The 16,034-nt window shown below is 42.2% G+C and overlaps 1 protein-coding gene across 1 annotated transcript in view; it reads right to left on the bottom strand.

Annotated features, from left to right (window-relative positions):
* The window catches only part of DCAF12 (DDB1 and CUL4 associated factor 12), a 36,357-nt gene extending 21,034 nt beyond the window's left edge, over nucleotides 1-15,323 (bottom strand). The window contains exons 1-3 of the mRNA XM_025216947.1: nucleotides 15,052-15,323; nucleotides 2,332-2,538; nucleotides 877-937 (exon numbers count right to left, since the gene is read on the bottom strand). Coding sequence (XP_025072732.1) covers nucleotides 877-937; nucleotides 2,332-2,538; nucleotides 15,052-15,216 — 433 coding nt within the window. The 5' untranslated portion in view covers nucleotides 15,217-15,323. The remainder of the gene's footprint in view (nucleotides 1-876; nucleotides 938-2,331; nucleotides 2,539-15,051) is intronic.
* Nucleotides 15,324-16,034: the final 711 nt, after the last annotated feature.

Here is a 16,034-nt window from a genome sequence, read left to right as displayed (position 1 = left end):
ATGGCGCTTGCAATATGCATGGTTATGCAAAGGCACTCCCTACGCTGCTCCGACGTGACTGCGATACAGACAACAAGCTGTACCAAGGGACTTTAAAGGCTCTCAGATTATATGTACACAGGTGTGTGATTAATTAAAAAGAAAAAAAACAATCTAACCACAGGCAAAACACATTTACTACCTCTGAAGAAAGTTTAGATCTAGTTGGAACGATTTCCTTCAAGTCTGGTATCAACACATGGCTGTCATGGTTAGGAGCATCTATTTTTTAACGAGATACTTGCTCATCATGTGGACTGTGCAGCAACTCTGTAGTGATGCTGTCTCACACTTGCTACAAACACAAAAGTTAGAGCAATGGTTCTCAATCTTGTTAGACTCGAGGCACTGGGAAATGCCAGCTCTTCGCTTTCATCTTTTTTTCCCCCCCACTCTTTTTTTAAGTATGGAAATAAATATAGCAATTCTTCTGTTGCAAAGAACTCAGAAAGACCACAACAGATCAGAATGATTTTGACACTACGGATTCCTATTTGAAACTGCCGAGTTCATCTTGTGAATCACACCTAGGTATTTATTCACCCAACAATGCAGCACCCCATGGCACCCCTGGAAGGATCTCGCATTACTTCAGTTGAGAATCATTGCTTTAAGGTATACCAGATCATTTGGTGCTAACATGGTTATATTTGAAGTGTTGACTATCTCAGTTCAACTGCTTTACATGTGTTATATTAGAATCATGACATCCCATTGTTACTACATCAAATATCTGTATCCGATGATCTGATCATCTTGTCAGGCAATGTAAGTCTTCCCATGAAAACCAGGAGATGCACTGCACTATAAGGATCTTATATAAAAATGAGCTTTTACCAGAAACAGCCATAGTATCACTGATCCATGCAATAGAAAATATCCAGTCCTTGTGTCCATCCTGAAAACAAGAAAGAAAGAATATTAACCTATTTGTCACATCAAAGGCTATCAAATGCATTCAGGGGTTCACAGTATTCCTGAATAATCATTTCAGATAGTTTTGTTAATTGTGCAGCAACAGGAGGAAAGGCACTGGCAGAATTTAGATTAGTAACTAAAACCATCCTTGCCTTTTTTTTTTTCTTTTTAAATGGACTAGATTTGAAATCTACTCTTCCTGACACTAAAGACTTACTGACATTAATTACGAGTAAAAAGATCTCCTGATTGAGCTTAGAGTTTAAAGTCTGAAACTGAACAAAAGGTTAAGTGTTGCACTCATAGGTGCACTGTTTGCTTCTGTGAAATCATCACTACATGCTCCCTGTTTAAACTTCTCATAGGTAGGTAACTGCTATTCATTTTAATCCATATGCTGTATTTTAGAAGACATTAAAACAAAATATTCACAGTGCACAACACTGCTGCAGGCCCACCAAAATGGGTCACGTGGGGAAAGAGTCTAACAGCAGCCTGTGCAGCAAAGCCAGGCTCCTGCTACTGCAGTCCTTGCCTGGGACGAACTCCCAGTAGAATCCAAAAAGAGCATTAGGACTCCAGTTCTCCAAGAAAGAGCTGTCAAGTCTCAGTAGCATGCAAATGAATAGCAAACAGGAAAAATCTTAGAAGTCAGGTTACCCTGAAGCTGGTTATCAGCTACCACAGGCATGACGACCTCTGCTGCTGTGAAAGTCCTGCTGCCTAGGGAATGAGGCTTTTGAGAAGACAGTACACTCATTCGAAGCTTTGATTTTGGAATAGGGTTATATAAAAACTGTATATACGACACAACCTCTTTAATAAGTAGAGCATGGTACAATGTATATCCCATACTGGCAAAAGCTACTAGTTAGAATTAATCTGCAGAGCCAAATTCTGTCTTCAGACCAATCTGTGCCAGGCATCCTGGATTAGGAAAGAACTCAGCAACCACACAACATCATTTCTCCATTTTAATTTCTCCATATAATTTTCCTGCTAACAACCTGCTTTTTGGGCCTCAGAAAGCTTATTAAGAGGGCAATTTCACAGTTAAATATTGGCAATATGTAGGATTTTGTTAATTTCCAAAGCTTGTAAGGCTTTAGAAATGAGTCTCTGCCGAGAGATTTGGCTTTGCAGAGTGGAAATGCATCTCTTTTCCTCTTTGCCTGTTCACATTTCCAGATTGGAAGGATTTAAAAAAAATAAATAAAAAAATGCAGAGGCCATATTCATATACACGCCCCCAGCTCCAGTTCATTCTCTCTTGACAAGCTTTCAACAACCCAAGCTCTGCTCTGACCTTGGACGTGTCTATGTATAATACTTAGCGAGTGACAGCATTTGCTTTTCTCAAATATATTAACTTACATCTCCCACACAGACAGGATCAAGCGTAGGCAGACGATAAATCGCAAGGCTATTTGGGTTGTCTCCTCCTGTAGCCAAAAGTGTCCTTGATGGGTTCAGCTCAATCGCGTGAATACCGCAGCCTTGCTGGTTTACCATACCGGGTTCACGATCTTTCAGAATAGGAATCTTGGTAATTTGGCCAGTCTGGACATCTACCACAAACAACTGAAAAGGAAAACAGGCAAACAAACATGATACTTCAGAAGCAGAACCATTAAAAATCAAATTCACGTCATAAGTTTAGAGAGGAAAAAGGGGTCAGATGACAAACTCCTTACCACAACCATTACACTGGAGGTTCTTACTGGTGCTCCAATTTAAACCTGAGTTGCAAAAATTTATAATTTCAAAGAAATGCTGCAAGTGTAACCTAAAAAAGGACAGAGTCAACACTTTAAGACTCGATTTCAAGTTAACATCAAATGCTCCACTCATTTGCCCCAAACCCCCTACCAGCTCCTATGGTTTTGCAATCAGTTTTTCTTTTCCGTTGCTGCAGGAAGAGACAGACTATCATTATATGGAGAAGTGGTTAAGAAATGTTTTTTGCCGTCCTTGGACAAATCTTAAGAGGTTATCTATTTTCCTGTTCTACATCAGGACAAAAAGTGAGACACTATTGAAGTTTGCTGACAAAAAACATCACCCAAAGACATTTTCCTGCAAGTCAGGCAGGTGGGAGACCAACCTGGACATCGCTAATTGGAAGTTTTAGTTTTTAACAAATGGACAATTTTCAAAGAGATCACACATTGCTCCATAATTCCTGGCCAAGTCTAGCTGTACAAAGGGAACACAGAAACTAACTGTGTCTAGTGTTATGAATATGAACACCTGAAGAGAAAAATTATTTTGAATCTTGCAGTCTTACAGACGCTGCTGAAGACGACTGCGAGACCTGAAAGTCCAATGCATTCAGAAAGAAGTACAGTATAAACTGATTGTACTTGTATACCGAAAATGAAGCAGCTATGATCCAAACCTTGTAAAATTAAATTAAAGACAAAAGAAAGAATAGTAAAACTTATTTAAACCAACTTAAAAAAAAAAAGTCAGATTTCAGAACAATTTTCCTTATCCTCCTTGTAAAATCATTTGCTTTGCAGGACATTTCTAGAATTGGGAAGCCAAAGACATCTTTGGATACGTAGAAGTTTACACTTACATGTTGGGGTTTTGGGGTTTTTGGTAAATAAGAAATGGAAGAGGATTACCTATGTTAACAAAACAAATTCAGTAATACACAGCTACAGCAAACCAACAGAACATATAGATCTAAAACCGTTTGTTATTCTTAGTCTATTGAATACAACTAATTATTCCATAATCTATAATCTAAACCCGCATAAACCAGACGCCTCAAACTGGTTCCTTGGAGAAAAGCCGAATTCCAGGTTTGGCATCTGCCTTTGGTATGAACATAGGACCAAGTGCTCCCTCCAAGCCACAGATCTCCCACTGTTCTCAAAGGGGTTTCTGCACAGAGATCAAGTCCGGTACAGACTTTATGCAGTGATAGGACCATCAGTACTTCGTCCCACTCAAACACCACTCAAGAATGACACCTACTACTTCCTTTCCACCCTCATTTGTCTGTCCCTCTTTTCCTTTTATATGCACCATCTTCAATTCCTTCTGCATTTTTTTTTCCAGCTGAAACTACCCACTTCAGACCTCCTTTTTTATTTTAGCTCCTATTTCCAATTAACTAGCTAATGCAGACATACACTTACATTTGATAACAGCCTTCACCTCCCTGCAGGGGGTTGCACAGAGGATGGAGCTGGGCTGTTCTCAGTGGGGGCAGATACAGGACAAGGAGCAATGGGCTCAAGTTGCAGGAAGGGAAGTTGAGGTTGGTTAGTAGGAAAAACTCTCACAAAGAGGGTTACGAAGCACTGAACCAGGCTCCCCAGAGAGGTGGTGGACTCTCCATCCTTGGAGGCTTTAAAAACCCAGGTAGACAAAGCCCCGGCTGGGATGATGTAGCTGCGGCTGGTCCTGCTTTGAGCAGGGGGGTTGACTAGATGCGACTTCCTGAGGTCCCGTCAACCCTCATTATGACACTTGTATATCACAGACAAATAGGCACCTCATCTAGGTAGTCTGGAAGAGGAAGTTCACACCTCCCAGAATAACTGGTGGATGCTTGTGGGCTCTTTTTTTCCCCTGAGTCCACAAACATCCACCAGTTATTCTGAGAGGTGTGAACTTCCTCTTCCAGACTACCTTGTTGAGGTGCCTATTTATGACACTTTAGTCAACGGACTCTCTTTTGGAAGATTCTCTATACAACTAAGAGGACTAGAAACTTTATTTAGAATAAAACCTTTGGTTCAGAGGGGTATTCAGATTCTACATCCTATCAATACATCATATAGCTGTGACATGCACACAAGTACAGGTGCCTGACCCTGCTGGTTAAAGGCTAACATTTTTGTAATGCAAAGGCATTAGGGGCCCTCAATAAGTACCTCTAGGAAGCAGGTTGAGATGCTAGATCTACATAAAACAACTCTGGAGACCGTGTGAAGGTTCATGCGTCCCATCACCCTTCTGCTTTGCTTGTTTTGGTCCTGCACCCTCAACCACTTACTGACAAAACACGTAGGAACAGAGGATGGGGAGGGGCCTCTTGGCCCACTGACTGCGGTTCCCTGTTTTTACAAGCCATCAGGAACCCAAGGGGGGGGAAAAAAAAAAAAAAAAATCACCCAAATAATTGCTGCAAACCCTCTGCCACAGCTACAAGGAATTCCAAGACATCAAGAATACCCAGTTACATGCCCCCAAGTGCAACAAGGAAGGGTATGTGTGCACACACATGCACACAACCCATAGTACATACGTGTGCACATACCCACACCCACCCAGAGTAATGCTAAGAAAATCCTAGGGGGAAAAGATTACTGCCCCCTCTCCTGGAAAGCAAATCTCCTCCATGGTCAATGCCAAATCTGTCCTAATGGAAATATTCCTCCCAAACTCCAGATCTGGCAAATCTGAACAACCCTGAGTGAGAGAGAAGGATCTTCTAGCGGGGAACGGCTGGGTTTGCACTAAGCACCAGTAAAAGCATCAGTGCTCTCCAGCCAACCTGCCATCCCTCACACCCTCCCCCTGCAATGGCCAAAATCCCAATGCTTAAGAAGGAGGAAAAAAAACTCTAATCCACTATCAGAAGCCAGGAGCATTCCTAGGGGTGGAAAATTGGTTCTTGGCACAAAATGGAAAAAAAAAAAAACAAAACAGCAAACGCCCTAAGGCCCAGACTTACCAGACTTTCTACGACACTTAAGCTATCCCAACCTGGGGACCACAACTACACAGACGCACTGACTGGTGAGCCAGAACTCCCTGTCCTATCATACCATCCCTTCAACCCAGTTCACCCAGCTTACCCAGTTCAACCTTAAAGCTAGACAGGTTTCTTGACCCCACCATTTTCCTGTAATTGCCCACACTCAGAAATCTTCCAATTCCCAATCCAAAATTGACCACTAGCCAGTTTGCAGCTCTTTGATCTCGTCTCTGCACTGTTATTCAGCCTAAAAAAGGTCTTCTCCTTCATGTTCACTGCCATACATACTAGTAAAAAGTGATCATATCCCTTCTCAACCTCTGCCTTGCCCAACTAAACAAGCTGACTTATTTTCATCTTCCATAATAAAAGGTCTCCATTCCCTTCAGCATCCTAGTGGCCTCTCTTTCAATTTGCTGCAGTTTAAAGTTTGAACACTTGTCATGAGAACTGCACAGTACTCTACCTGGTCTTATCCAGGACTTACATCATCATTTGTCCCTCTGAACCCTCTTTTTAAAAGCTGCGTTGCACTGGAAGTTCATGGTCATCCTATGATTTCCTAGATCCTGCTCTGATGACTCCAGTCTGAGGCCCCCATCTTATAGCTTAAGCCCTTGTTATTGGTCTCTAGGTGAATGGTGTTGCAGTTCATACCGCTAACTGCTCCATTTCATACAATTACCTAAATCTTCTCATACAACAACCTGGTTATCTTCACACTGGTGTCATTATCTGTCCTGTTTAACATTTTTTTCAAATCAAACTTTGTACTGGAGTTAGCGGTGTCCTCATGACATTTGTGGATGCTCATAAACTGGGGGACATTTTCAATCTCAGAGACACCACTGATGACTGCTCACTGGTCAGATTAGTGAGCGAACTATCCATCCTCCTTTGAGTCAAGTGTCACCCACCTCTAACTCTAGCATATCCAGCTGGTCAACAATTTCCCATCACACACTTCAATCTAGATAAATTAAGTCCACTGCATTATGCTTCTTTATTAAAACTTATCTTGTCAGAGAATGAAGTTAGTCTGATACCATCATCTTCTGATAAACCGATTTTTTCCGTCCTACTTTCTTTTCCTTCTGTATCTTTAACTACTCTTTTCTTCGGTACATTTTAAGATCTTACCGACCCCCAAAGCCAAGCTAACACGCTTGTAATTGCCTGGATCACTTCTTTTCTCTTTGCTTTGTTTTAAGATACTTACAGAATTAGTTATTTTCTAGTGGCAGAGACTCTCCCAGAGCTGGTGAATATCCACGTTTGACACCTGAAATAGCAGCAATTCTATTCCTTTAACATGCTGGGCTGAGACTATCTAGGCCCTCAATTTTGTGATTGGAAGCAATCTCAGTTTTGCTTTCACCTCAAATTAGGCAGTTTCTATATCCGAGTCTTCAGTGCCATGCATTATGCCACCAAGAGTCTTCAGTCAGGATGAAGAGGTAACCAAAGGTGAGACAAAGCATTTGTTCAGCTCTTGGGGCAAGCGTAGGTTGTTCCTTATCTCCCACTTATCCAAACTGATGTGATTTAAGGTGCATGTCATTGCTCCTGCCACAAGACAGCAATAGTACTTTTCCCTCCTCTCTCAAGGGTACCATCTTCCATTCCGTTGGTTCTGATGGTCTTCCTCTCTCACTCCTGCAGGTCAAGGATGCTTTTCACAAGTTGTACTACAATTACTGTCATTGCACTACAATTACTACCTAACAATTTAGATATGGATCCAATTTAGATTCTAAGATCTTATAGCAACGTGCCCATTTATTTTCGTGATGGGATTAAATATATTTGGGCGCTCTAAGGGCCATCATGGTGAGTTAAGAATAAAACGACCAGGATAGCCTGGGTGTGCCACAGATACAAGGCCTCGAATACGTCTGCAATGTGGCTGACGTGTTCAGACTACAACGCTGCTGGCTTACACACCTTTCTGGTTTCTTGCAATCTAGTAGGAAGGAAATGACGGCATGCTCTGTTGTCACTAACAAGACTATTAACCAACTTCCGCAAAGCCAGCAAAACAAATGCATTGTTGTGGAACTGGGCAAGCGGTAGGAGGTTAGACAGCCATTTACAGTTGTTATAGGCACTTCAGTAAACACTTAAAGTATAAATGGTTTGGTGGATTTTTTTTAAACATTTATTAAAGATAACCAAACTACAGCATGTTAGTAAAGCTAAACCATAAAGAAGTCAAATGACCTTGTTCCCTATTATTTCACAAGTGTCTTAAATGAACCAGGGACATCTTCAGGGAGAGGGGGAACATATCTTTTTTCACAACTCTCCTCTCCCCCCCGCCCCCCTCCCCCCCACATAAAACACTTTATTTTTGGGATGGCAGAATGAAGAAAAGATTTTTCTAGAGTTACAGCTGCATAGAGCAGAGACAGAGCCTCATCTACAGCTCACTCACCTTCCCCTTTCCCAAAAGCTGAAACGCTAGCTGCTGCTGAAGACTGGTCTTCATGGCTGGCTCTACAATTTTGAAGAGCTAAACATTCTGCAAGAACGTGAAATAGGAGAAGAGAGCAGGAGTAGCTAAGACAGCAAAAGTCCCAGAAGAAAGGTTAGCTTGATTAGTGGAACATCAAGACCATTAAAAAGGAGAGATGGCTGATGAGCAAAGGACGATGAGCCATTAAAGCAACTGACAATCTTGGCTGCCTGAATAAAAATGCCACTGCTGCTGTCGGCAGGAATCAAAGTGGGGTGCTTCTATTCCAGGCAGAAAAGCAGTTTCCCTTCTTAAGCACAAACCCCAAATTTTGGGGAGCTGTTTCCAGGGACAAGCCACATGCACCATGTGAGTAAATACAGTATGCATGCAAATACTTAACCCAGTCTCTACAACAACCCTTTTCTTGAAGGTGAAGATCCTAAAATGGCTACATTACACAACCTATTTCCTCTTTTCTTTACGGTGAGGAAGAGAACTCTTCTTTCAGTAAGTCTCCTTTAGCTGAAACAATCCTATGTTGAAAAAAAACCACTATCACAATAAGCAATGAACTGGGGATCTGTGCATCCGTTTCTTTAACTTCTTGCATGAGAATATTAACCACACAAGTGCTTTTTAATTGGTGGTCGGTATGCTGTAACTTGTCATGCGAGCTTCATCTGGCCATGAAAGCTTTGTCCATGTGCCACAAACCAGAGCACCACACCTAGTCCCACAAAGTGAAACAAAGCTGAGCCATCTTGCTCTGTAGACAGCTGTGCACTTACAAGGGAAGAATCCGACTGCCCTAAGAGGTTCTGCCTGTCTAGTAGCCTCCACGACTCCTCCGATGCAGAAGTGCAACCTGTGAGGACTACAGTGCTCCTGGATCAAGGGAGGGACTCTGCCTGGGTCAAAGATGAACTTGGAGTACTAACGATTGTAGCTACCGTAGTCAGGCTACAGATAAGGCACTGTAGATACGTTTAACACACCCCTGCTGGGTTTTCTTGGATTACTAACCTAATGCATACTTTATTACTGTTGGTATCACATTAGTGCCTAGAAGCCCCACTGGCAATTAGGGCCCTGACAGTTACTAAAGATCTACATAGACGACAATTTACCTTGTAATGCACACTGACATCACTGTAAAGGAGGGAGGGGAGGCAGCTTACAGCCCTGCACTACTGCAGCCTACTAAAAACTGGGGGAGAGTTACCCTAGGAAACATCAGAGGAAGACTACACCAATACAAATTACACCAGCACAGGGTACGGGGAGCCTATCAAAAAGGCAGCCAATTGCTCCGTTACAGAAATGGCTGCATCTGCTACCCAGCAATGAGGTGCTATAACAACATCTACTGCAGGGACTACACCGGTCGAGCTAGCTGTCCACCTTGGACATCAGATGACAAACCACTGTTGTGTGGCCCGGCCCCAAGAGAGAGCGCGTCTGCCTCCAAGAGCTGAAGAAAAAAAAAAAATCAAGACGGAAGAAAGGGAGTTCCTTCCACTTCACAACAAAGTGCCTTGCAGAGTCATGAGTCATGTATTGCGGAGACAAACTGAACCCGCATCCCCCAAGACTCAGCCTCACGTCTTTTTCACCCCTTTGGTTCTTTACCCGACTTTCAGGGACAACGAAGGAAAACAGAGGCTCCAGCATGGCAGAGACAAGTCATGATCCAATTATTTTATTTTATTTTTTTAAACTAGAAGTGTTTGGCCAAGTAAAGCAGAGTCCTTTACTCAACAAATCTGCATTTCTCACTGGCAGGCAAGGTTCTTTGGGTAGACGCGATATCTTTTATTAGACCAACTGCGTAGTTGGAACAAAGTTCTTTGCAAGCTTTCGGGAACAAGGAGACACTGCTGCTGTTCTGAGACCTCCAAGTCTCACTGGGACTTTTGAACGTCCCATCAACAAATTCCAAAGTTTTAGGGAACATGCTAGGCAGCAGCATGAGGTCATTAATTACACTGAAAACGGGCAAATAGGGAAAGCACAGTGTCCATTGTTACAGGCAAAAGGAAAAGAAGTCAGGCTCAGAGTCACCTTGAAGTGCTGCAGGCAGAGAACTGGCACCCCCTGCCGCCACTCGCCTGTATTGAAGGCAGCAGTTCAACATGCTGCTTCCTCCCCGGCTGCACGGCTCAGCCTGCATCAGTACTGAAGTGTCACCTTTCATTAAAAGCACCTTTCATAAAATGAGCACCAACTTAGATTTAGACAGCATAGAGAATATGCATAAACTCAGACTGATTGCCTTTTCCTCACACAAGGACAGATGCCAATTACATTAATTTTGCATCGCAATTCCAAATATAGTTCTTTTAGGAACCAACATTATTAGCTACGCATAGACTAAAATAATTTTTAGGCATTCATTTTAGTATTTAAATATACTGCTTAGACTGTCTGACTTGGTAAAAAGTAAAAATCACTGAGTCTCAATAGCTAGTTTGTCAAACCAGAACAGAAATGCATTTACAACTCAAATTACCATTTCTTCTTTCAAATGCATCCTTAAATCTCTTTGTGGTGTCAATGCCTACAAAAAAACCCCATCAGGACGCTGGTTCGCTAGTGCCACTGCCCGTCACATTAACAGTTGGCTTTCTCAAGCTCCCACATCCATCTCTGGCTTGCGTCCTTAGATGGCAAGTTCTTTAGAGAAGGAACCATCTTTTTGCACCAAACAGAATGGACTCCAGTCCACAAGCAGGTCCCTCCAGGGGCATGATAATATAAATGTAATAGCTAAAATGATGTATTCATCTTTGCTCGTCAACAATTTCATATCTGCACAAAAGCCATGTTCTCAAACTGATGACTCCCACCCACCAGATATAAGCACTCATCTCAGCCTCTTCAGCACTAAATCTCCACGTACAAGTCCTGCAGTACCAATGGGCCCTAAAGAATATAAGAATGAAACTCCATGGGTCACTACAGGGAGACCAAGCCATGTCTGAGGGGGGCAACATGGAAGAACACATGGGAACAATTATTTGAGAAGGTCACAAGCAGGCAGAGGCAACTTCCATCAGTCCTACATCAGGGTGATGGGAGTGATAAAGTCCTATGTCAGGGTGATGGGAGTGATAAAGATCTAGACCGAGCCAATACCAGCAGGATCTAAATTAGCTTTCAAACACAAGGTGCGTGTTACCAGATACCACATATCCTTATCTCAAGGGGGTGTCCCAAGGCACTCAAGTTTCATTACAAACTCCCTCTCCGGTTTGGAGTTGCACATGTCCAGGAGCTCGGTAGCTATGCTATCATTATTCTCTTTGCTCCTTCCCAGTACCCAATAGGTTTGGCTTTGCTTGGGTCTCTACCACCATGCTTAATTTCTGGAAGTTGGCTGGACATGTAAATGTTGACACAAATTGCAAGGGATGCAGAAGAAAAAGACACCTGGCTCCTCAGGTACAAGAAACTGTCACCGTATAATTTACCAATAGCAACTGAAAGATGGGCAAGTGGAAGCCTTGCGTGACAAGGCTTTTAAAAATCTCCATCAAGTGAGCTTTAGTCAAGGCCTGCAGGGTTACAAGATGCAATCTAATGCTCAGAAAAACTGCCTTCCTCTGGTAGAGGCAAGTCAACCACCAGCGAGCACCTTGTAGAAATGAAGTGACCCTAACAGCTCTAGTATTTGCCTGCCTCAACCCATCACCTCCTTTAGGTTTAACCAAAACAGCATATGAAGTTCACTATTCCTCCCAAAAAGGGCAAAAAAAAAAAAACCCGGCACTCAATGACTATACAGACCAACCTATAGTTGAGCCCCCAACAAACTCCACCTTTGCATTCTCAGCACAGAATAAAGAGAGACATTTTCAGCAGAATTTTTATTTTAGTATTTTCAGGCCATTTAACCCTTTGGGTCCTTTCTGTGGTTATTTGATCTCTTGAAAGATTTTTTGAGTTTGGATTTTATTTTTAGCCATCAACTTGTATTTAGAGGGAAAATGCTGTCTCTTCCCCTTCCCTCCCCCCCAAAAAGTAAAAAACATAGGGTTGACTTATAATTGGAACAATTTGGTGTATTCAAGGATGAGTTTTGACCACAGCACTGCTACAACAACAGGAAGTTGCAAAACAATCAATCCCAGTTTTTATTTTAAGGAGAAGTCTTTCCCGAGTTAAAGGCTGAAGAGGAGAGACGCCCCTCAGATGCATAAAAGGCTGGATATGCCTACATTTCACATTGCTTTCTGGCAGATATGCAAAAATAAATAAATACATCTCAGTGCTTTGGGTGAAGAGAAGTTGCCGGCTGTAAGTCATTGCTTGTATTGCACCGACACCTACAGGCCCCATGGTGCTAGTCCTACGTATGACGAACAAGAACCTGCCCCAGGGAAGCCCGGGCCTCTTGCCATTTTTAAATTTCAGCAGAGAGCTACACCAAGATGCGCACACATTAGTTATCAATCATTTCTGCCAAAGACAAACACTTCATTTATAAAATGTTTGCCAATTGTGAAATCCACAACATCTAGGACAATAATCCAGCTCCCAGATGTGCAGAAGAAAGCATACAGGGACATTTTTAAGAGGAAAAAAACACCCGAAAAACTGAGGGCAGAGAGAATTATATAAGCACATTACATCATTGACACGGTATAAAAATCAGCTCTTCTTAAAAGCCGTCTATATTCTTTTTACAGTGCTTGTAAAACGACCGATCAAGTACCATGTGGATTCATCAAAAGTAAAGTCAAAACTGTAACAGTACATTCGTGTCTCTTCTTTTTATGGTTAACGGAAAAGTTTTCAAAATGTTCATATGATATAGCTAAAGGCAACTTGCATATTAAACACAAAAATGCAGCTGGTGACATGCTTAACCTCTGATTAAAAGTAAATGCTATTAGTCAAATGTTTGTTGATCCAGGGTAAACAAGGGGAATTCCACTGTAGTGTTGAAGTTAATGATGTTAACTCCAGATTTATACCAAGAAATAGCACAATTTAACATCCTTGCCGAATTAAAATTGTTAATTTGGCTCAGATGGTTCTCTCTCTCTGGTTTCTAACAAAATGCATGGCATAAAATCTTATGCATTAAATACACATATAAAAGGTAAACTCGAACAACATGGTTAAGCTAAAGCAGTTGTAGGAACCTCCCTTTCCTGAATTTTTCAGTAGTAAGACTTTTATTACTTTTTTAATAGTATACATCTTTTAATAAAGGATACTGCCTCTGTTCGAATATCAGGCATTCAAAGGTCTGAATCAGACTCAAGAGTTCACACTTACAGAGGCATATGGAGAACGGGTACAGAAGTCATGTTGATTCCCCCTTTGCTGCTGGAATGGTCAAGTTAGAAACAGTTTTCCACAAAGGTTGCTTAACTAGGCAACAGCCCATTTATCTCTCTCTCTCTGTGATGGCAATATAAATGTTCCAAGTTTCTTTTTGAAATGATAAGGCAAAATTTTGAGTCTGCCATGTTTCTGCACATCTCATTCATAAACTTTCCCAGCAGAGACGCTCAGTCTACAGGCTCAGGAAAATATAACATGCCCGGAGCATCACCAGACTCAGCTCAAAAGTTAATTTCAGTTATAAATAAAAACTCTACATATTGGTGGCCACTAACTCTCAATAACAGTTATTATATGCCAAACTGTAAAAGGTCTATTCTTTTAATGTTAAAATAGGACTATTTTAAAATGGGGAAATACCACTCCTACCCATGAAGAACAGTCAAGTGCAATTTCCTCATTTTTCTCCAAAGCCTTTAAGCAAAAAAACAGGAGAAAATAAAATCAGCTTCTAATATGCCATCCAGCCTAGATGATTTGGCACCGTTTCATCTGCCAGCTTCATCCGGCACCTGTCATTTTATTCAGAAGTTTACCTTACCATCAGTATAAATAAAGCCTAGCTTTTATTTTTCCACTAAGTCACAGAAAGCCTCATGCACAAATTCCTGGTTGTTTTAATCAAGGGGAGTTTCGCTGTCAGGTTTAACAGAGACAGGATTTTGTCCAACAGGAACAAAAAAAAAAAAAAAAAGCGCAGTTGTGGTTTTATTTACCTAGAACTATATTTCAACATTTCCTCGCTGTGTCTGAAATCAAACACTGCAGCAACAAGGACTTAGAAATATGCCCCTTTATTAGAAGTGAGCATAATTAGTGATCTAGCTTGTGAATGTCATTCTGTTCCAAGACTGAAAGCAAGTGAAGAAAAACAACAAAAAAAACCAGTGAATCTTTTTTCCCCCCCAAAGTTCAGCTTTAACATTTTATGGCCTTAATAACAAAGCTGAAGAAACTTTGCGGCTTACATGGAAGATTTTACCTTTACAGTGTCCTTTTAAAAGCCATCAGCACAGTAAGGTACATACAACTTGTTCAAGAATGAGACTATTGACCAATGGAGATGGGGTTGTGTTAGGACAGAGCCAGGGAGCCATCTTTTGCAAAAAGCTTACAATAAGCAGACAAGGTTCCTTGGGTGAATTTGATATCTTTTTTTAGACCAACCCAAATGGTTGGAGAATAGTTATTAAGCAAGCTTTCGGGTTCAAAAACCCTTCGTAAGCATAAACCTACCATCCTAAGGACTGAATTGAAGGTCAAGTATCTCCAAGTTTTGTTTAGTTTCCACCCCCCAACCTCCTTTTAATGGAAAGAGGGGTTGGATCGACGTATAGGCCATTACTCTTGTACCTATGTCAATTCGCACAGCGCTCAGTTACAAGAGATGAGCACAGTATAAATAGCTATTGAGAATGAGGTAACGAGTTGACTTTACGTCCAGCTACTTCCCAAAACCTCCTTCTGCAATCTACATTTAATGTTCACGGTGATATGCAAGAGCAGGGGAAAACAGTTCTGTCAGACGTTAGAGGAAACAAAAACAAAAAAAAAAGATCATGCTTACTGTGTTGCATTTTGTCCCACACACCACTTGCCGATGGTTCAGCCACTGAGATGCAAAAACTTTATTAAGGGTCCCTAGATGAAATTCTCTCTCTTTCAGGAGACTGGGGAGCTGCTGGGCTGCATATCCATGCAACAGACGGTGGTAGCTGGATTCATTCTGCATCCTGACTTCTCTACCTTTCAGGTAGTACACCAGAGACCTTTTCACAGGGGGGAGTCTTTTCCTTTTGTGAACTGAGTGATCCCAGCCATACTGTTAAAAACACAAACATCAAGCTCAGGAACTGCGACGGAGGCACGCTTTCAGTGACTCTTTTCTTAATGCAGAACCGTATCGTGGAATCACGGACGAGGATGAAAGATCACACCTAGTACAACCCCCTGCTAAAGCATCCTATACAACCATTTGCCTCAACTGTTCTTAAAAACAGCATAAACCGTATTGAGTAAATTCCCGGAGGAATCCAACCCGGCCGAAAACACTGGGGAAAAAGGATCGATGCAGAATCTCCGCACACGATAGGCTTTTTAAATAAATATTTCTCTGACAGGCCGTTCGTAAGAACTGCCATTTACCGGGTCAGACCATAGTCCATCGTGCCCCGTTTGTGCCACGCAGGCTGGAAGGGAGATGGACCCGCATCTCCCCTTCCTCTCTCCCGTGCAGCCCCCACCATTTAGCACAGGGGCAGGCAATTATTTCGGGCCGAGGGCCGCTCAGAGGCGCAGCAAGCCATCGAGGGCCTCACGACCGGCAGCCGGGGGCAGGTATATATTCGTTTTCTACATTTTTTAGGGGCCCCGTGGGCTGCATTGCGCCCACCCCGGATTTAGGGCCTGAGCAGTTCCAGTAAGTCACAGATCCTTATTTACTTCCTCTACCGCACGGTGCAGAGAAAGCAACTAGGAATTAAATAGGGGGCGGGGCTTCAAAGGGGGGGGTCCCAGCCCCGGGGAGGGGGGCCGGGCCCACCTGTGCGT

Source organism: Alligator sinensis, unplaced genomic scaffold, assembly GCF_000455745.1.
Source record: "Alligator sinensis unplaced genomic scaffold, ASM45574v1 scaffold132_1, whole genome shotgun sequence".
In the NCBI taxonomy this organism is placed as follows: Eukaryota; Metazoa; Chordata; order Crocodylia; family Alligatoridae; genus Alligator; species Alligator sinensis.
This window is presented reverse-complemented; position numbering and strand designations above follow the sequence as displayed.